The following is a 22,625-nucleotide window of genomic DNA, read 5'->3' as shown; positions in this document are numbered from 1 at the left end:
AGTATTCGTCCAATAACTTTAAGCAGTTCTATCAGATAAAATGAATTGCAATTGAAAATACTCAACCATATGCACCACAGAAAAATGGTGTACCTGAATGATTAAACAGAACACTTTATAATAAAGCAAGAACAATGATGAAAGAAATAGAACTACCTAAGTATCTTTGGCGCGAAGTAATAATGTGTGTTACATATCAGCTGAATAGATTTTGTTAACAGCATTACATAAACAAATACTTACTAAAATATAGTATAGAAAGTTAGATTTCAACAAATTGAAAATATCTGGATAAGCAAGGGCAACTAAACTACCAAAAGATATACCAAACTTCAAGAACAACTTTTAGAAACAAGAATGGTAGGTTATGCATTAAACGGTTGTAGGATCAGTAATCCAAAAACAAATGATATTCTGATATCAAGAGATGTCAAATTCAATGAAACACAAAATAAATACAAAGAAGAAAAAACTAAGAATTGAAAACCAGAAATTGAAACTGTGTGTTGAAGAAGGTAGTTAAAATATTGACAATGAAAATCAAAACAAAAGAGCAAAAATATAGAACATCAAAGATATGATGATGAACTACCATTAAGTAATAAGGGGCTATCAAATAACTTCAACATTTTGATTGATGACTATGAAGTGTATTCAGCATTTTGTTTGGTGGCTGAAAATCATCTTATAACTTATGAAGAAGCTATAAGTAGAGGTGAAGAATGGCAAAAAGTAATTCAGAATGAATTGAATGCTCACAAGAAAATGAACACATGGACAATAACATCATCACCAGAAAAGAAAAAAGCAATAGATGCTACGTGGACATTTAAAACAAAAGAGGATGGAACTAAAAAAGCTAGATTGGTTACAAGAGGTTTTCTAGACAAAAATAATTTTACAAATAATAATAAAATAAAGATAAAGGGGTTAACCTGGCAAGTTACGTTCACAGTGTATGTGCTAATTTAGCATCTGAAATTTTTTTCTTTTGAAATTCATCAAAGCTTTGTATGTTTGATGTTTAATGATGGCTTACTATGGATTAATATTTCCATACCTGTCCTACAGAATTTCTCTGTCGGACAGTTGTGCCATATCAAACTTGGAAAGAGTATTCAGACTGCACAGAAAAGTTGTTTTATTTGTCAATGACATTTTGCTAACTAGAGAGAAGAAATAAACAAAGTGGTGATTTAATTGTAAAATTAATTTCATGCTGAATACATAGGAGAAGTAAGTACATTTCTTGGAATGGAATTAAAGAGATAAAAATCAAATGAAGATAACTTAGAAAAGGCAAATTGATAAAACACTAGAAAAGTTTTAATGTGAAAGAAAGTAAAGGAACATAAACTCATATGGCCAAAGGATTTTAATTGAATTTAGATGAAGAAGATATTGATGTACCTTATCGAGAACTAATCACTAGCTTGATGTTTCTAAGTACTACTTCAAGACCAGATATACCTTAGGCCACAAGCTATGTAAATCAATTTTTTGAAAAACGAGAAAAAAGGGTGCCTGGAATAAGCCAAAAGAGTATTAAGATTTTTAAAGACGGCTCAAAAATGGGACTTGTATACAACAACAAAATTAAAGAAATTAATTTATACATATTTTTATGAAGATTTGACTTCATGCCAACTTTACAAAAAATATATGAATTGCTCTGTCAGTTTTTATTAAGGACCATGGTTTTTGAGAAAAAAAGCATGTGTATCGTCAACAGCTGAAGCTGAGTGGGTTGATGCTGCTTCAAGTGTATGTGATTTAATAGGTATTAAAGAACTTAGCAATGATTTAAATGAATCGGTCAAAAGTATCTATAGTTGACAACAAAGGTACAACAGACATGACACAGTCTATTGAAAATAGTACTAGAACTACACATATCGATACAAAATACCATTTCATACAGAATTTACTAATTACTGGAAATGTGATGATAAACAAGGTTAAATAAAAACAAAATGTAGCATATATGTTTACCAAGACTTTATCAAGAGACAGTTTTGAAAGAATTGGAGAGTATTTACGAATTTTATAAGTTAGCCACATAAATATCATATGATGTTCATCTTTATTGTATTGTTACATGTAAATACTCTGAATTGTTTACAATGTTGGTTGATTTCATAAGAGTGTTTATAAGTTTTTAAGAGTTGTTATAAGTTAAATTATAAAAAAATTCTCTTCTAATACAAACAACAATTAGAAGATGCTATATCAGGATATTTGGAGATACACTGACTTTTATTTATATCTTCTTTAAAAGTTTGAGTGTCTAAGGAAAGCACATATTAATGAGGAGAATTAACAAATCAATGTCTTAAGCATTAATTACCTAAGAGAGTACATATTTAAAAAATTCAATTTGGTTGCGATGTAAGAGGTGAATCTTATTTTAGAGGGAAGATGATCGCTCTCTTAATACTTTGGCTACCAAGCAGCGTAGTGAGTATTTTTTAGAATGTTGAAATTATCAACTACTACTGTTGTGGCAGTGAACGTATTATACAGTATCTGATTCACATTGTTTGGTGTAACCTCTATGTAGCTCAAAATTAATATACTAGTACTAATGACATAGACCATCATTTTCAGTGCAGTTAGCTCAGTCATCACCTTTATTGACAGATGTTTTATAGGAAATAGCAATTAGAGATTTAATGATTGTTAGTTGAGATAAGAAAAATTATTACTGTTTTCTTTCTTTTTTTTCCTTTACAAAACGAGGAATCAATCCCCTTTTAAGCCTTATTCTGCCTGTTCTCATGGGCCACAGGCCTGTGCAAGGATCTAATCAAAAAGAACCAGGGGGACAGTCAATACAGTTAAAGGTACTGATAAAAAATGCTGTGGTCACAGAGAGGATTTAAACTTCCCTTATTCAGCTCAAGATCATTACATTATATCCATTGTGCTTACTTGTCTTCCACAGGCTAATAATTTTATTTCTCCCTATGATCTTGTGAATTCTGTAGAGACTTTCTGATCATAAGGTTCACTTGACATTCATTCAATTAGATTTGATTGTATAGTCCTACAAGTACACAAAGCACTTTTGTAGGTCTTCAATTTTAAATTTTTTAACTTCAATATTTTTGTAGGTTCTGGGGACTAACCAGAAGCCTATTTTGGTTATTAAGATATAATACCTAAGCAATTTAACTACGTTAAAGCCTCTGTTAGATAATACAGGTTACCTTGAGGCTCTTAACAAACCCCAAGACATCCCTAGGAGCTAAAATCACTTAAGCAAGTGTAACTTGGCTAAGAATAACTGATTTATCATCAGCATTGTAACAAGTAATCTGTTACAGGTAAATTTATATTGTATCTTTAAAAAAAACATGAGCTTTAACACATTTTAACCCTAAGAGCTAGACCAACCATTTCTCAGTCGACCCAATCACTTCTTAAGTGCAATCAACCGTCTAATGCTAAATCATATCGTGAGAATCAACATGTCATTGTTATTTCTGATCAGACATCTTTATATGATATATTTTAATGAGTGCCTGTACGTTCTAGTTTATGTTTAGTGATATTTGGACTATTTTTAGTTTGTAATTAGTTACAAGCATTGTTTTAAAGCTGTTATTTTGTTTCCATTATGAACAATGAAAACAGCAGTTTGAAAACGAAAAGACTTTGTTATAATCCTGTAATATTTCAACCATCCAGTTTATTTTATATCCTTCTTGAGAACAACATTAATTTATAAGGGCAGTTTCATTTTGTTTCTATTTTCAGTAAGTTCAATTTTGTGAATATTGTTTTGAAGACCATATAATAACTGTGTTGCTGGAGAAGTTTTAAATTGTTATAATACAATTAATTGTTGTATTCAAGACATAAATTTGTCTACCGTAATTGAAGAAAAGGGGAATAATTAAGTAAGGAAGGAGGGATTAAGACATATTTTATCATTGACTCAACAAGCTTGGATCTTTGTCATAAGTTAAAATTTTATTAATATTGATTACAATGCTTTGAGATTTTCATAACATTTTTAGTAACAACAAAATTTTGAAACGTTACAATATTTTTAAATTTTTAACTTTTATTTTGTATTCATTTTAATTATTTGCATTTTAGCAGATAATTGGGTTAACATTGTTATGCATATATTGTAAATTATGTTTAATTATATAATTCTAAAGAGTTGATTTTTAAAATTATTATTGATTTAATTTTCTATTCTTTTCAAAATAAAATTAACTTAAATCATATAAAATCTAATATTGGTATGGATTGAAACAAAATTCAATGGTTTAGTGTAAAGATATAAGTTAAATTTGTAATTAATTATTCAAATTCAGCAAGTGGAAAGGTGGATCTACCAATCCAGCACCAAGAATTTCAACTAATCATTTATGTGAGCTGGTTTTAAAAAATTAACAAGACTCCCTTATTTCAAACCAGTGCATTTTATGCATTATTCACTATAACCATAACTGAGATTTCAGTCATTTCCATATTAGCTTTCTGATTATTCAATTATAAATTGAATTTGTCATGACTATAAAAATAAACTATACTATATAAACAATCCTAATGTATTAAACTTCATTTCTTCATTATGTATTAAATGTTTACATATAACATTTAATAAGGCTTAATGTACATGATAAAATATTTTGTAATTGAATATGAAGTTACAATGGAAAACTGTATTTCTATAGTTAATGTACTATTTATGTGTCAAATATGAAGGTGTCTAAAGTTTTAATTCACTAATTTTTCAGTCTCAGCAAACTGGAGCATGTTTCTGTCATAAGTGCATATAACAATTATGAATATAAATACTATTCTTAGTTATTAGGCTTATGTAGCCACTATCATAACCAACATCTAAGTTTTCTGGTTTACACAATTAAATTTTTTAAATATTTCGACCTAGCCCTGGAGAGCCATCATAGGCCAACAAATGTAAAACCGAAACTGTCAATAATATGCATCAGTCTGTACTGGTAAGTAAAAATGGTGGAGCTTTATTGTCATTGCCTGAAGATTAGCCAACCAATAACCAATATGACCAACAGTGATAAATCAATTTGGCTTCTTTATCACAGGCTGTAGGTCCTTTGACAATTTGATGCTATCACCTCTTTGTTGAAGTTACTTTCTTTCTTGATTATTTCTTCAATTTCATTTATTATTTGTGGATAACAGTAGGAAATTTCTGCTAAACAAAAGTATATCTGTTTTGTTGAATTCTATTGCATGTTTGATTTTGACACCTTTTATTGTTATGTCGTATTTTTGTGCACCTGCTGTTTTTGTGCCTGATGCACTCCCTCACTTGTGTAGATATTGAACATTTTGTTTTTTCAATGTTAACTAAGCCACAAATACAAGGATTTCTTAGACTCCTTTGTATGATATTAACAAATACAAAATATTTAATTAAAGTTAGATGTTAGGACATTTATTTGAACAATATTTATTATGAAAAATTGTCTGACATGAACAAAACTCCAATTATAGTGAAAATTTAAAATTTTAATAGAACTTGCTGATGGTGACAAACGAGATTAATTTATACAGAAATTTCTGGATCGGGATATTTATTTTGTTATTTAAAAATTTTAAATTCTGTAATTACCTTTAAACACTTGTTGAACCCAGCAGGAATCACTTCTGGCTGGTTTATACCTTCCAGTTGAACCTACCACTGGGCACAGCAAAAACCGATGTATCACTTAAATCTAGGCAACATTATGGATGTACAAGAACGGCATATTACTAACTGCAAATGTCGAGATTCTGGGGTGCAAGGATAATTCAATAGGTCTAGTCTACTGAGGGAGATGACTATTTGAGTTGGTGGGGTTCGTTCCGTAAGTGTCAAAGGTTCTTGCTAACCCCAAAAAGGGTGTGCCTTCCCATTCTTTGTCTGGAGAGGCTGGTTCAGAGGTGGCGGGACAACACAGCAAAAAAGAGATTGTCAAATTTAAAGCAAATTACTTTGGACACTCTTTTTTAAGTAAACCATATACGCATACCAGGTAACTAAATCATGAATTATGATTTTACTGTATATAGATTACTCTATAAATCATATACAAAAATACGTCGAAGAAGCTTTTTTCCCATTTATTCCACGTAATCCGAGTTTCTCGAAATTCAAAGTACCACAAGAATATATTATAACCTAAACATCCTAATTTACCACTACAATGCTTGTCTTTATACCCTAAACGACAAACTAACTGTATATTGTTACTTGGTCCTAAAAAGAATTAAAAAAACGAAAACTTATTACTGATAATTATGATTTAAATTAAATAGGTTAAAATCTAAATTATTAAATTCCACAATTTGTATAGGATCGTTATTGTTATCAGTTCAATGCACACATTAAAAGAAATCTGTATTAATTGAAGCTCAGAAAGGAATGAGATAGACCTTTCGTCATTAACCACACTTCACTTATGTTTTAATTTTATGTAAAAGAACAATCCAAATCATTTTAAAAATGAGAACGCACATGAACTGACCAAGATTAAGAATTTCTTACACGATTATGATATTGAATTTGATTTTTAGATTTTAGTTGAGTATCATGTCTTAGAGTTGTCGTAATGGAATCATTTTCAACTTTAGATACATTAGAGAAGAGTTGCTATGTAATAGATGAAAATACTTGAACTCTGTTCACAAATACTTCACTGATTCATTGTTACCAATATCGAACTTTATTTCTATGTAGTACCCTGAGTAAATTACATGAAAAACATAAAACCAATATTTAAAACTTTTGTGATGTGTCTGAAGATGATAGCCTCGCTATTGAAAGGCCTCACAAAACAATAAAAGTTTTAAATATTGGTTTTATGTTTTTCATGTAATTTAACAGTGACCAATATAAGCTCCATCTACAGTACCCTGAGTACTCTGAAAATAATTGTCATTATAATGAAATCACTTATAACTTCAGAGAAGTGTTACCACATGTTTTTCAGCCGAAAATTGGTAAATCCAAAAAAAAACAAGTGATGTTATAAACATTTATATTCAAAAGTATAAATATCAAAATTGGGTAATAATAGCGGATGAATTGAAAGGAGTTAACATCTCAACATCAACTATTATCAGGTCTAACTTTATAGGCCTATTAATTACATCAACATAAATATGTTCAATACTATTCATTGAGTACAATGAAAAGAGAACATACACTGAAAAATTCACCAACAGTACAGACAATACCTAATTGACTGATTGTTATTATTCATTATATAAGAGAACTATTTTTATGATAGCTATATGCTACTTCTGTAAGAGAAGTGTGGAATAAAAAGAAAATAACATTTTTAATACTTGAGTAAGCTGTAAGATTTTATTTATTAATATTCTTCATATTCTGTTTGGGTGTATATTAATTGAAAAAATGGCTTGGATTTCCATAACTGAATCACTAAAATTTAACCTGTGCTAGAAATTGTTAAAATAAATAAACAATGTAATTTTGTACACACTTAGTAATTCTTAGACACTTTCACTTTGGTAACAATGTATTGGTATTCAATAGAATGGAATATCATAAAATGTGACAATACTATAATAATTTTACTAACAATTTTGTAAAATTGATGGAGGAGAATAAAATAAATGCTTAAGCAAAATGAAAGACATGTTGAGCACTTGAGGTCTACCACTACTATACTACTGTAGCACTGTCAATCAATATTTACTCACATTGGTGTGATGTGATGTGGTGTTCTGCCATGTGTGTGTGAGATTCGATGTAGTTACTACTCTGCTGAACGGCAAACTAGAGTTAATCAACACAGCGCGTTCCTACTTAATCGAAATTAGGTTTTTTGCAAAATGACTGAAATGGATAATAAAGAAAGGTTTCTGAGAGTACCAAGTCTTGTGCTATACTTTGCTCACCAGTTTGAATGTCAGATTTATATTAAATGAAAATGACATTATTTTATTTATATTGTTGTGCAACATACAAGTATACATAAAGAATAATTTCAATCATTCATTAGGAAATACAATGTTAAAGATAAGATTAAAAAAGAGGAAAAATAAACAATAATTAATTTTAGTTTAGTTAACATTCTTGAATGAATTTTAACTGAATATAGAGCTTCAAACAGTATAAATACTTTTAACAACTTTTTAAACTTGCCAGTGTTTAAATTCAAATAGAAAACTGGCAGTCCATTAATGCTTTTCCAACTTAAACAAGTAGATTTTCTTATATAGCTGTAACCCAGAAAGTGTCCAGTAACTTTTATAAAGATCCACCTGTAATGAAAGTGCTATCTTCATAACAGTGATGATTGGTAACTTGTAGTAAACATATAAAATTAACAGTTATTTTACCTATAAAACAGTTTTAATAATTATATTGTTAGTTGTTCTTTCATGGTATTTAATTTGTTGTGGTCTATTTCCAGATGGCAACTAACACTGTTTAAAGGATTTTATTATCATTGTACATTGTTTACTTCAAGTTCAAACTTTAGAAACTTTATCAAAATATTATATCAGTTTTATATCTAAATAGCCTAGTGTACCATTCAATGAAAACAAAAATTATATGTACATCACGATTCTATGAAGTAAGGATACAATTTTTACTATTGAATTATTTAGCAACAGCAGACATCTCATAATGTCCAATTTGTGTTTTTATACTAAAAATGTTAAAAAAACAAACGTTGTGAAGTCACTATACTTGTAAAACCTGATAGTATTATATTTTTTTATTCTAAATTTGTTTACAACCAGTATTGCAGTAACATGTAAATATACGAGTAATCCTTCTTTTTTACTTCATCAAATTTAAGTTACTTAAAGTTGAAATTTGATAAAGTAATGTAATACAATCAATCTTTCACAATGTCTTGCTATTATATAGGCTAATTAAGAAAAATAAGTTATGGAGGTACTAATGTATTATACTGACCACAAATACCTTTTGTATGTTTTCAGTTAAAAATAATACAAACTTACTTAACCATATAACTGCCCATCAATGCCCATCTCAAGAGATCTAAAAAGTCGTATACGAAGTAGCCCTAAACAAACTCTTGGCATAGTTTTGACATTAAACTAAAATAAAGTGTAATCTACATTCTCATTGTCTCATCAGGTGCACAATTGAGTGCATTATGATGTTTAGACATGAACCTAACGCAAGGTGGAGCAACCGAGTTTTGCTCACATAACATAGCTATGGTGGAAAGGCTTGATTCAATGCAAATGATGAGTTCAGCTCTAATTCATCTTTCACTTAGTGTAGTGTCTGAAATCTGTCGCTTTTAGAGACTTGACTCTTGGAATCTGGAGTCAACGTCCATCTGAAGAGATCCAAAATATCAGCGACGAAGAAGCTCTAAACGAACTCTTAGTACGTTACAACATCAGAGACACCTAAACTACAAAGTCTAGTGTAATCTAGCTGAATAGATATTCTGATTATCTCACAACTGATAAGAGTAAATTATTTGTAAAACTCTGAGGTATCTTTAACACAGGCAGTTTTAAATTAATCCCAAAATTTATGAAATATCCCAATTGAGGAAATCTATATAACCAGGAATCTACAAATTGAGCAGTGAATATAAGTATTAAATGGGTCAAACCAGTCACAATTTTGAATCACAATTTAGAGAACATATTCAAGCTCTAAAATCAAGCAACCAAACTTACATAAAACTATATTTTGATGAAGATCTAATAGTTAATCATATCAAAATTTTCTTATTAATGTCAACAAATTTTGAAAGTTTCATTTTGAAACTAAAGGTGAAAAAAAGAATGCCAAAGAAGAATTAGAAATGTTAATTCCAAGCCAGTTGTAGTGATAAGCACCATGAGTTTTTATACTATAAGAAGAGTATTAAACCATTAACACTTACACCCTTATTTTTGGTGGTAGAATTATCACAGGTCTCATTTTAAAGATAATTCTAATTAATATGTATTCAAATGCTTTTTTATTTCTCTTTAACGTGAAAAAATGAATGTCAGAGAAGAATTCGAAATTTTTATTTCGAGCCAGTTGTAATGAAATGACTATGAGTTTTTATACTATAAGAAGAATGTTAATCCATTAACACTTACACAATTATTTTTGGTCGTAGATTTATCAGAGGACTCATTTTAAAGATATGATTAATATTTATTCAAACGCTTTTTTATTTCTCTTATAAAGTTTATACTTTTTGATTATTCAAACAATATTGCTAAAAGTTTGTGATTTTCTTAAACAATAAAAAATAAATACTAACAAGTATTTAACATGAGTCTATAACTTAATTTAGTTCTCACAATTCTAGAACTAAACATGCAAAACCGTTTATATTTGGTACACTTTTTATAAATGAGATGATTTTTTTATTATGTAGGGGGAAAATATGCTATAAGTTTAAATATTTATTTAAATGATAAAACCTGTCGAAATGTTTAAATATAAAAAACTAACAAAATCTAATTTTGAAATTTTGATATGCAACAATGTCATTTTATGATCTTAATCTATTCTATACATTTTTTAATTTTTCTAAGTACATATGAACAAATATACAAAGTTTCAAAAATTAAACATCTTTATAACTAAGTTTATATTTTTATATTTGGTTATTTGTAGTTTTCTACCAAATAATTCACAACTTTTTCAAAAATAAACATAACGGAATATTTTTGTTTTATTATGTTGAGGGCAGTATTATATAATATAACAATTTATTAGAATAAAAAATCTGTTGAAATTTTTAAATAAAAAAATACAAACAATTCTAATTCTTAATTTTTTACAATTTTAACATTAACATTGAAAATTTTCAATCTGAATACATTTGTATGCACCTTATTTAGTGTTCCCTTTGTAAATAAGAACAAGTATAACCAAGTATACCAAGTTTAAAAAAAGTAAGTATCTGTAATACTGTGTTTTGGTTTTCCTTATATATCTGTGCAAAATGTTAAAAATCTGCACTTGCATATAATTTGTCTCATATCTGGCAAATAGCTTTTACCAACTGTAACAAATCAATTCAAGACAGATATTATATTTTTATTTGATTTATTATGTATAAAATGAGACTATATACAATACCATATGTTAACATTTAGTAACAGAATTATAAATATTCAAAAAGCCGATCTAGTAGGCCCTCTGCTCTTTTTGCAAATGCAGGCTGATCTCATTGGCTCATGACACTCAAAAGGTTAAATAACTAAACTAACATAATTAAAACCGGAAGACCAAATATCTGTCAAAACAATTTTTAATATTTATTAATATTGAACAAACAGCAATAGCCTAATTTAATTTTAACCCTTTTAGCCCCGGCGTCCGATATATCGGACAGAGGTGGTCTAGCTAAAATGCCCAACGTCCGATATACCGGACGTCTCGAGAATTTAATGTAGCTGGCTAATAATATGTCCAAATGCCATCAGTTTCGATATAATGGTCGGTGAAGAAACGGGCTACATGAAAAAACAATAAACCTTCCAATTGGCATTGTATTTCGTCGTCGTTGAGCGTAGTTTATTAGTCGATGTCAGCCGTCAGACGCCTTCAGTTGCATTTGTTGTTGTATGCTGAGTTATAACCTCAATTAGTTTGCGTGATTGAAAGCGGTTGTTTTTCGTGTGATTTATTGTATTATTAGTAAAAACATGAGTAAACGTCGTAGAGAAAAGTCACCAGTGAGTGAAAACACATTGATAAACAATATTATTAGTGGTGAAGGTGCAGTTTTTGAAGACAATGAACTGAGTGATAGTTTTGTGGACAACATTCAAACCTCAAATGATGAATGGTCTTCTGAAAATGAAGAAACGGTTATTTTTGAAGATGATACTGACGAAGATCCTGATTTTATCCCCACAAATCTCGAATCAATATCTTCCTCAGAAGACGAGAATGAAATAAACATGCCTTCAACATCAACAGGTCAAAGTAGGCCTAGAGTTCGTCGTAGAGGTAGGCCTAGGAATACTGTTGTAAATATTGTAAATAGTGACATAAATATTGATGCTCCATGCAATGAAGAGGTACAAGCCCAAAACCTAAATGTTAGGCCTAGTGATGATGTTACTGAAAATATCAGAAGTTGGTCATTGACTGATGAATTGAGTGACACTCAATATGTAAACAACATTGTTTATAATGAACTATCAGGCCCAAGACATGCACCCCCGTCTGATGCCAAACCTATAGCTTACTTCAATCTGTTTTCCACAGTTAACTTTTTGACCACATTGGTAACCATGACAAACCAGTATGCTACAGAGTATTTGAGGTCCCATGTAAATTTATCACCCCATGCAAATGCACAATCCTGGAGACCAGTTACTTTGGCAGAGATGAAAGGATTTCTAGCTGTTCTTTTTAACATGAATTTAATAAAAAAACCAACGATTCGTAGCTACTGGAATACTAGTTTATCCCAAAACACTCCTTGGTTTCGAAATATGTTCAGTAGGAATCGTTTTGAGACATTGCTACAGTTTTTTCATGTCACAGATAATAATACACTTCCAAAACCTGGCGAACCTAATTATGACCCCTGTGGAAAGTTTCTTCCTGTGATGGAACATGCAAATAGATTATTTCGGACCTATTACACCCCCCATAGACAAATTTCAATCGACGAAAGTTTGATTGGTACAAAATGCCACACACAAATGTTACAGTACCTACCCAATAAGCATCACCACAAGTGGGGCATAAAATTATGGATGCTCTGTGACTCTGTGACCAAGTATTGCCTTGCATTTGATTGCTACAAAGGAACATCAGGCACTAATGGTGGGACAGAACATGGGCTTGCTTACAAAGTTGTGGTAAATTTATTGAAAACTGGAAGCTATTTGAACAAGGGATACCATCTCTTTGTTGACAACTTTTTTGTTACCATTCCATTAGCTGAATATTTATACAGCAAAAGTACATTGTTGACTGGAACTGTTAGAAAGAATAGGAAGGGGCTTCCAGAACCAATAAAGGAACAATTGCCGATAGGGGGAAAAAGATATATGAGAAGTAACAACCTATTGTTGCTTGCCTATCGTGAAAAGAAGAGCCAGAAAAAGCCTGTAATTTTACTTTCAACAAAGGGAACTGCTAAGTCAATTGAAAAAGTGAAAAAAAGGAAACATGAGGACATTATAATAAATAAACCTGAAATAATAAACAGTTACAACATGTATATGGGAGGGGTTGATTCATCTGACCAAATGCTTTACTGTTACTTAGATGAGCGCCGCACAGTAAAGTACTGGAAGAAGGTTGTCTTGAATATCTTTGCAAGAATGATTCTCAATGCATATATTATATACAAAGAGAACTGCTCTGGTAGGCAACTAACTAGGTACCAGTTCACCACAGAGATTGTAGATGAGTTAGCCCAGCAGTGGTTGAATACAAAGAATCGATGCGATGATATGGCTGGAGGAGATAACGGTAACTTAAATGAGGAAACACAATTTGGATTAGAAACACTTCCAAATAAATGGGAAAGAAACTGTTCTGTCTGCAGCAAAGTAAGTGTGGCTTCTGGAGGGAAAAGAAAGAAATCTAGAACTGTTTGTGTAAGATGTAAGAAAGGTGTCCATGGTGTTTGTTTTGGGCAACACAAATGTTAGGACACGCAAAATAGTTGTTTATATAAAATGTATATATTGTAAATATTATTTTATTTCTTTTTCTGTTATTTTTAGTGTTACAAACAATTACAATTGTTACAATTAGTTTGTGTTATTATTTCAAAAGTGTAAAAACAATAACACAAAAATCTGTGTACTTTTACTGACATGTATGTGGAAATATATGAAGAAGTGCTTATGCAGCAATACAATGAATTGGATATATCTCCTGCATTTATCAAGGTAAGTTCTTCAAATTTTGTGTGTGTAGTAAGAAATATGTGTACAACAAAATTGTTTCATTTTTCAGGGGCTACAATTTTTTTACATGCCCTTTATGTATGTCCAAACTATAAAAATTATAAAAAAATAAAAAAAAATTTTATGTATATATATATATATATATATATATAAAACAAATAATTCTGTAAAAGTACTTTTTACCTATTACATCTAAAAGAACACTTATTTGTGAACAATTTAAAACAAAAAGCTCAAAATTATCTTTAAAAATAAAAAAACTAGATGTATTTTCCCTCAACTCTGCACTACGGTCCATTATCGCCTTGGGCTTTCTGGCAAGTCCATGGAAAAATGGCTGGGGTTAAAAGGGTTAACAGAGATTGATAAACAAAAAGCAATGTTTCACTAAGACTTGCCCAGAAAAACATTTTTATTTATAAAAAGCTCATTTTTACAGAATAACGTACCTAACTAATCCCACTAATATTATAAATGCGAAAGTTTGAATGTTTGGATATTTGGATGTTTGGAGGTTTGTCCTCGAATCACGCTGAAACTGCTATACGAATTGTGCTGAAATTTGGAACAGGTATAGCTCTTGGTCTGAATTAACATTTAGAGTGCTTTTTACCACCCGTAACACATTCAATTCATATTCATAAGAGTTAGTCTTACTTGAGGAACTACAAGATTAGATCGAAACCTAGTGTTGTAATCATTAACTCATGAGAGATAAAGGTGTTGATATTTTCTCTAACAAACACTAAATTCTGATATATAAATAAATACAAGCAAGAGTCATTATTTTAAAATTACAAAAAGACTGTCTGCAGGACTCTTGATTAAAAAGATCCGCCATTAACCTGATTGCCTTTTTTTGTCACAAGAAAACTTTTTTGGAGGCACCAGAGTTGCCCCATAGACGGGTACCATAACAAAGGTGTATATGAAACAGTCCAAAGTAGGTCATTAACAATGCTTCAAAATTAACACAGTACTTAAGTTTACGTAGGAGAAAGATTACTCTAGAAAGTTTTTTACAGATACCTTCCACATGTGGCCTCCAGCTAAGTTTACTGTCAAGTACAATCCCCAAGAGCTTAACAGGTTTAATGTAGTTTAGTGTATGGTACCATATGATTCTATCGATCAATCCATTAATCCATGCCATGGGCTCAGTGTTAAGACATGTTACTACATTAAGCAGATAACATTTAGTAGCAAAATATATTTTAATTTTTTATAAAATTTTCCAATATAAGATTTTAAAGATAAGGTTTTGTCTAGTAATAAATGACATGTACAAATTACAAATTCATTGTAATGCTGCTATTCATGGTTCCAAAATATTATTTTTGAGTTATAACATTTGTTGTGTGCAAATTTCATGATTTTCATATGGAGTTTGTTACTCAATTCAAACAATTGTTATAACTAACTGCATAAAATTATCTCTTATTTATGTTGTAAGTAAATAAATAGCATCAACTTTTAATATAGATATTATGGAATTTGTGAATGAAATTAAAGGATTTCAAATGTTTTTAGAATGGTTATTAATATAAATTAAATATAATAATGGCAACATTATTAAACACTGTAGCACTCTACATTTATCTTTTGCTATTTATATTGCTAGGATGATACACATTTTCTTCCATTGTAGATAACTAATTAATGTTCCCTGTGTTCTGTTAAAAATATAATATTCAACACACAACAAATATTCGTGGAAGACACTATAAAATTGTGGTTTTATCAATAAAATGGAACATGAGATGCAGTTAAATGAAATTGGAAAAGTCACAAAATACTATTAAATTACAGATGCTTTATTATCTTCTTACTTAAATATAAGCTTAACTTTTGCAACTTATGTTGGGGAAGCTTAATTTGAAATGTTTATAAGTTCTTGTATTCCCATATTTAAGTACATTATGTTATTATACAAAACGTATAATATGAACAGAAATATGTATATTAGAACTATACATATGTATACAGGGTGTATATTATGTCTGGAAACACCCAAATATATCCTTTAATAATTTAAATATAAATTTGAAACCTCTTACAATCGTGATAGAGATTGGGCATCTACTTTTTGGAACAATGTTTTGTTATGTCACACCAACGGGGGACGTCCTGCCGAGGGTATCGTGAATATTCTTAATGGAAGCCTATACCTTGTGATACATAATTTTAAAGGTAATAGCTTACTGAATTGAATGCCACAAACCGCATCTCAAAGGAATTATTCTATCAGAAAATAGAGCATTTTTAGTATTGAAAATTTACTGATGTTCAACAATGTAATTTTAACATGGTTCTTGCCACAAAATGTGTTACACTAATTTTTTAGCATTTTTTAAATGTTCAATTAAAATAAAATAAACAATTTATTTTTAAGCTGGTTTCATTAGTACAAATTTACCAGTTTTTATTACAATGAATAAAACTTATGAGTCACTTTCTCTGATTACTTATGAATCTGTACTTGGTGTTTTCCAGTCAGCAGGAAGGTTTAAAGAGACAAAGGTCACTAGCCTATGAGAAACATTATTGTGTTATTAATCATCTGGTCTACAGGTTTCAGTTTGTTGAGCATGGAGCTTTCACTAGACAGGTCTAAGCTTGGGAATTACAAATGGACAAAGGTCATATCATTCCTGTCGAGTTAATCAGTGTCTCTGAAGCATTGCTGTCAACACGTTATCTAATTACAGTAGTTCAGTTTTTATTTGGCATTTTAATGGAATTGTCTGAAAGAGAACGAATTACTCTGTTGATGATGCGAGGATATGGCGATCGTCAAAGATCTTATCGGGAAGTTTGTAATTTGTTTAATGACACTTTCCCAGAAAGGAATCCCATAAGTGTTTCAACAATATCAAAAACTATTGAGCGTTTTGAAATGACAGGGAGTGTACGTAATCGGCCAAAGTCCGGTAGGATACAATCTGCAACAGATGAAGAACATGCACTAGATGTTTTGCAAACATTTATTGAAGACCCACATACATCGCTCAGAAAAGCTGCACAGCTACATGATATGCACTCTATGTCTGTGAGTAAGATTTTGAAAATTAATAAATACAAACCATTTAAAGTTCATTTAGTCCAACAGTTAAGTGAGGATGATTACGACAGAAGAGTTGAGTTTTGTGAACTTGTGATGCGCAAATGTGATGACAATAGAGATTTTCTGACCAACATACTATTTTCTGATGAGGCAACTTTTTTCCTAAATGGCAATGTTAACAGGCACAATTGCCGTTACTGGGCTAGTGAAAACCCACATTGGATTACTGAGTCCCATTCACAGCAACCACAAAAAACTGAACGTATGGTGTGGAATTTTAGGTAACAAAATTGTTGGACCCTTTTTCATCAATGGAAATTTAAATGCCGAACTTTACTACAATATGCTCCAAAATGAAATACTCCCAGCTATTCAAATTGCATCAGGAGAATACTTTGATAATGTATGGTTTCAGCAGGATGGTGCTCCACCCCATTATGGGAGACAGGTAAGAGAGTATTTGGATTTAAGGTTTCCTCATAAATGGATTGGCCGAAGAGGAGAAATCGAATGGCCTCCAAGATCTCCGGATTTGTCACCAATCGATTATTTCCTATGGGGTCATTTAAAATCCAATGTTTATAGAAGAAAGCCTCATAATTTGGAAGACCTAAGAAACAGGATTATAGAGGAGATTGCTTTGATAACTGAAGAAATGTTAGGCAACTCTGTCGAATCATTTTACACAAGATTGGCTCATTGTCAAACCGTAGAAGGAACACAGTTCGAACAATTGCTTTGACACCAAATGCAGGTAAAACGTTTGTTGTAAGACTTTTCTAACAGCATACATTATTTTTTATTTGTAATAAGAAATCAATAACATAAGTATTTCCATAATTGTACTGTAACAAAAACTGGCAAATTTTTGCTAATAGAACCAGCTTAAAATGAAATTTTTGTTTTATTTAATTGAACATTTAAAAAAATGCTAAAAAATTAGTGTAACACATTTTGTGGCAAGAACCATGTTAAAATTACATTGTTGAACATCAGTAAATTTTCAATACTAAAAATGCTCTATTTTCTGATAGAATAATTCCTTTGAGATGCGGTTTGTGGCATTCAATTCAGTAAGCTATTACCTTTAAAATTATGTATCACAAGGTATAGGCTTCCATTAAGAATATTCACGATACCCTCGGCAGGACGTCCCCCGTTGGTGTGACATAACAAAACATTGTTCCAAAAAGTAGATGCCCAATCTCTATCACGATTGTAAGAGGTTTCAAATTTATATTTAAATTATTAAAGGATATATTTGGGTGTTTCCAGACATAATATACACCCTGTATATATGTATTAGATGACAAATGAGTATAGGTTTGCCGAAATTGTAATTTGTTTGTGTAAACATTTTGTAGCATAAATTCAGTTTAGTGGAAACGATAACAGCCAAAGCAAACAAAATGCCTGTTAACTTTGGCCAAAACAGCTATTTCTATCACGGCTCTTTACTTTCTACTTGACTTTACCTTTTAAGACAATGTAAACTGTATTTGATTATATATAAAATATAAAAAGTTTTGTAACATATATATCTCAAAAATGATAAAATAATTTGAATACAAGACAACAACCACTTGGTTGGTACTTTTCATGAAATTATTCATAAAATCTACAAAATCCAAAAAAGTTAGAGTTCTATTGAAAGAATATTTTCTAAAAGCTAAAACCATGTAGCAGAAAGAAATATAATAGTTATATGGGTTTATTGTGATATAAGGATTTTTCAAAGGTAATAAACTTGGTTTTTAGCATTTTTGGATTTTACAAAACATCAAACTATCAAACATTAATCAATAAATACTGATTTGGTTACTGGCTTTTGAAACAGAGATTCTGAAAGTCAAGAATGCTCTCTTTCCAAGAAAACCCATCACAGTCATGCAAGTCGTAAACTCTTGACAGGTAAATTACCTGAGAAAATGGCAATTGGAAATGTACATGTCCCAAGTTTATAATTCTGTACTGAAAAATGTAATCTAACTACTATAGAATGTTTTATGCCATAATATGAAACTTAGAATTGTTATCTTTCAATTAATATAAGTTTTAATTTAATTTAATAAATTTAATTCAAACAAATACAAAATAGAGTTACTGTGGGAGTTAATGCTACAACATTTAAATACTCAAGTGCCTATTGAATATGTACTTAATGCATGAAAATCGCTTAAAGCCATACATTTCTTGTCTTGACGTCTATAACTAGTACTGGAGATTTTTTGAGGTTATGTTATAGTCTGATTTATTTTGAAATTACAGACATTCATTAACTAATTTTTGCAATTTGTTAATGATGAAGATTATTAAGTTACTAATAAATGCAATCCATTTTAATGAGGTTTAAACAGTGGTGTTTACTAAAAAAAAGACTTGGTTGATGATGGTAGGGCCTAATTAGTTTTTTTAAAGATAAATTAATGTCAAAAGTAACTTTTTTAATAAAAAAATAACCGTTATATTTTGTATTTTAAACAGAGAAGACTTTATATTTTTTCATATATATTTACAAATAAATTTAATAGCTGCTTTTAATAAAACCTCTCTAAAAATCTGTTAACTATTTAGGTTATAAATATTTTAACAACACTATGTATATTAATGTAAATATTGGTTCTATAGGATAAAGTTATAGAACTTCAGACTGTTTTTCAGTAAGTATTATTGTAATCTTCTGTGGAATACCATTGCTATTAATAAGTGCTACAAAACATATATTTTTGCTAAAATGTGTAAATAGTCTGTAGCATTTTTGCTAAGAAAACTTTAATCCCAGCTTAAACCCTATTTTGCACTAAGCTGCAGTCACATAAACATAGTTGCTTCTATTAAATCTCCTGCCAAATCTGAATTGAGGATTGTTATTCGTTTCCTACAAGCAAAAGGGAAGAGTGCAACAGAAATTCATCACAGAATGTGCCATGATTACGGAGAAAAAATTATGAGTGTTGTGCGTGAATGGTGTCGAAAGTTTAAAGGTTGCTGATTTTCAAACTCAAGTGATCAATTCAAGGAATGTCAAGCCATTTGGCAAGTTTTGTGGCCAGTCAACATCTTTTGTACCCAGGGAGTACAAATCTTTCTATAGCCTACATTTTCTGTACAGATAATGTGAAGAGAAGATCTTGAGACTTATGGAAATTTAAAAAAAAAGCAGTTATTGTGAATCTTTGGTTTTCACTAAGCACTTTGTCAATTTGTTCATGAAGGGCGTCTTTGGTGACAGACTTGCATCTTTGACCTTCTTCATCATGCACATCAGTTTGTTTTTATAAAGTAAGTGTTTTTTTCATTAAAATATTTTTTTTAGTTTTCATTGCCTTTGCAAACAAATGCAACACCAATGCAAAAACACTAGGCGGCATGTATATAATATGCGGCCAAAGCTACAAAACTTATGCGTTACTTTGGATCTACAGTCATCAAGATCAATTGGTGTGTTCCTTGTGTGAATAAAACAGGCTATATGTTAAAAGTCAACTGGTGGATAAATCTATTTATTTGGCTGTTTGTGAACAAGGAAACAAATCACTTTTAAGATATATGTACGAGAAAGACTTCCTGTATGCTTACCATTTATCAGTAATAACCAATTAAATTTGTTTAGTTTTATTGTATCAATTTGTTAATGTATTGATAAATTTAGTGATATGGAAGTTCTTGATCGTTAATACGATAAAATGAAAAACAGAACATTTATGTCTGATCCCTCCACTTTAAAATACAGCCATTAATATTAAAACTGCAGGTTTATTGATATTACAAGTTTGGCCTCAACAAGGCTTTTTATTTAGGCATCACATGACAATTAAATTTATCAAAGCACTTTGAATTCCTTGCCATACTGTAATTTTATGTTATAAAAATGGCTGCCATGTAGCATACTGTAAATTAATTTGAATGTTTTATTGAAACAATGAAAATTTGAATACTAAGTAAGTAAATTGGGAATTTACTTAATTCCTATTGATTTTTTTTTTATTCAATTTGAAGGACACTAGATATTTAATTTATTTTAGTTCCTTTCATATTTTTTAGGTTAAAGGACATACTATGATGATTATTGAATGAGTATTTAAAATGTATAACGAGGAAGTACTTGTATACTATCCTGTATAAATATCTGCTTAAAATAATTGAATAAAGATTTACTGTATTTCATTTTCTAATTACTGTTAATATCTTATATCAAAACGTTTTTATCTTAAATGAAATGTTTTGCAACTATATTATAGCGATCAAGTGGGTAAGCGTAACCTAATTTAACCAGTGTAAATACAGGATCATTGTTTGGTAATTATATGTAATTAATTAGATAAATATTGTTTACTTAGCGATACATTTCAATAAGCTTAAATCCACTATGACAATGAGCTAAACAGTATTTTTGGCATTAATTGTATCACATAAATGTGAAACAAACTTGTTCATCATTATGTCTTTTCTTTAAGCTGTAGAAATAAATATTTATAAACATGAGACTAAACAATGTATGCAATTCATTCTAATGTGAGAAATGAATATGATTAAAACTGATTATAAAATATAAACATCACAGTTGTCTGAATAATATTTCAATTGTCTTATAAGTCGGCCATTGGATGTATGTGATGGAATGTTTAGTAAAGCCAAAAAAGTACAATAGGAAATAATATTACAAACACACAGATCCACTGAGAATGGAGTTCCTTACCTCATTAACACTGTGTTGTTTTAAAATTCACTCCTGGTAAATCAAGGTTAATGTGGATAAAATAAACCATTTTACAATATTGAATTTAGTTACAGAATGTAGCTATTCCTTGGTGAAAACACAAAATGTATAAATCAGCAAAAAGGCTGATGCAATTGAGCGAAATGAATAAAAGAGAGAGAGAGAGAGAGAGATCATCTTACCTTGTTTAAAGCAGAAAGACAGGTACAGATTTCACAAGACAGATGGTCCAAATAGGAGGTAAAAACAAACTTATAGATAAAGCTGGAGAGTATCTGCACTTTTTCACTTTGAATTAATTTTTATAAACCTTACGCAAGATTGTTTATGGCACTCTGTACTTTTTAAAGTTTTTGTATACAATTATTGTATATAATTTGAACTGGACAATTATGTTACAAAAAACATAACACTCCTGCTATCCTTACAAATTGTCCAATGTCAATAACAAACTTTAAACAAAGAACGGACAATAAATTTTAACAAGTTGCTTGAAAACTGACACCGATACAAGGATGATACCCAGTTATGTGAGAGTAAATGAACATCTAGTGTATCTCTGTTAACATATCTGAAATATATAAAGAAAATTTTTGTTTTTGGTTATAACTAAGATGTGCATCTAGAAACAAATTTAATCGAGATAACAAAGGGTAACATAAGAAGATAGGTTAGGACGAAAAAGAGCAGTGAATCTCCGCTTTAAAAAAGAAATGATGTACTCACATGCAAGGTCTGGTAATCTCCGCTCTCCTCGGGTGGCCGGGGCTTACATTTGCCGCAGCAGAAGTTACAGCAGCAACAACAGCAGCAGCAAAAGTAGCAACCCGTCACCACTCCGCAAAATAGGATCAGAGCCTGGAAACATATCAGTGTTGTTAGTATAGTAACAGTTCAGCTTCATGTAATAAATTTTATGAACATGTTCGTTTTGTTCTATACAATATT

At 30.2% G+C, this 22,625-nt stretch overlaps 1 protein-coding gene across 4 annotated transcripts in view; it reads right to left on the bottom strand.

Annotated features, from left to right (window-relative positions):
- The window catches only part of LOC124363608 (dnaJ homolog subfamily C member 5), a 110,317-nt gene that overhangs the window by 65,019 nt on the left and 22,673 nt on the right, over positions 1 to 22,625 (bottom strand). For all 4 annotated transcript variants that reach the window (XM_046818887.1, XM_046818868.1, XM_046818874.1 and 1 more), the window contains exon 4: positions 22,404 to 22,535. In XM_046818887.1, the coding sequence (XP_046674843.1) occupies positions 22,404 to 22,535 (132 nt within the window). The remainder of the gene's footprint in view (positions 1 to 22,403; positions 22,536 to 22,625) is intronic.

The sequence above is a fragment of the Homalodisca vitripennis genome, chromosome 1 (genome assembly GCF_021130785.1).
Source record: "Homalodisca vitripennis isolate AUS2020 chromosome 1, UT_GWSS_2.1, whole genome shotgun sequence".
Classification (NCBI taxonomy): Eukaryota; Metazoa; Arthropoda; class Insecta; order Hemiptera; family Cicadellidae; genus Homalodisca; species Homalodisca vitripennis.
This window is presented reverse-complemented; position numbering and strand designations above follow the sequence as displayed.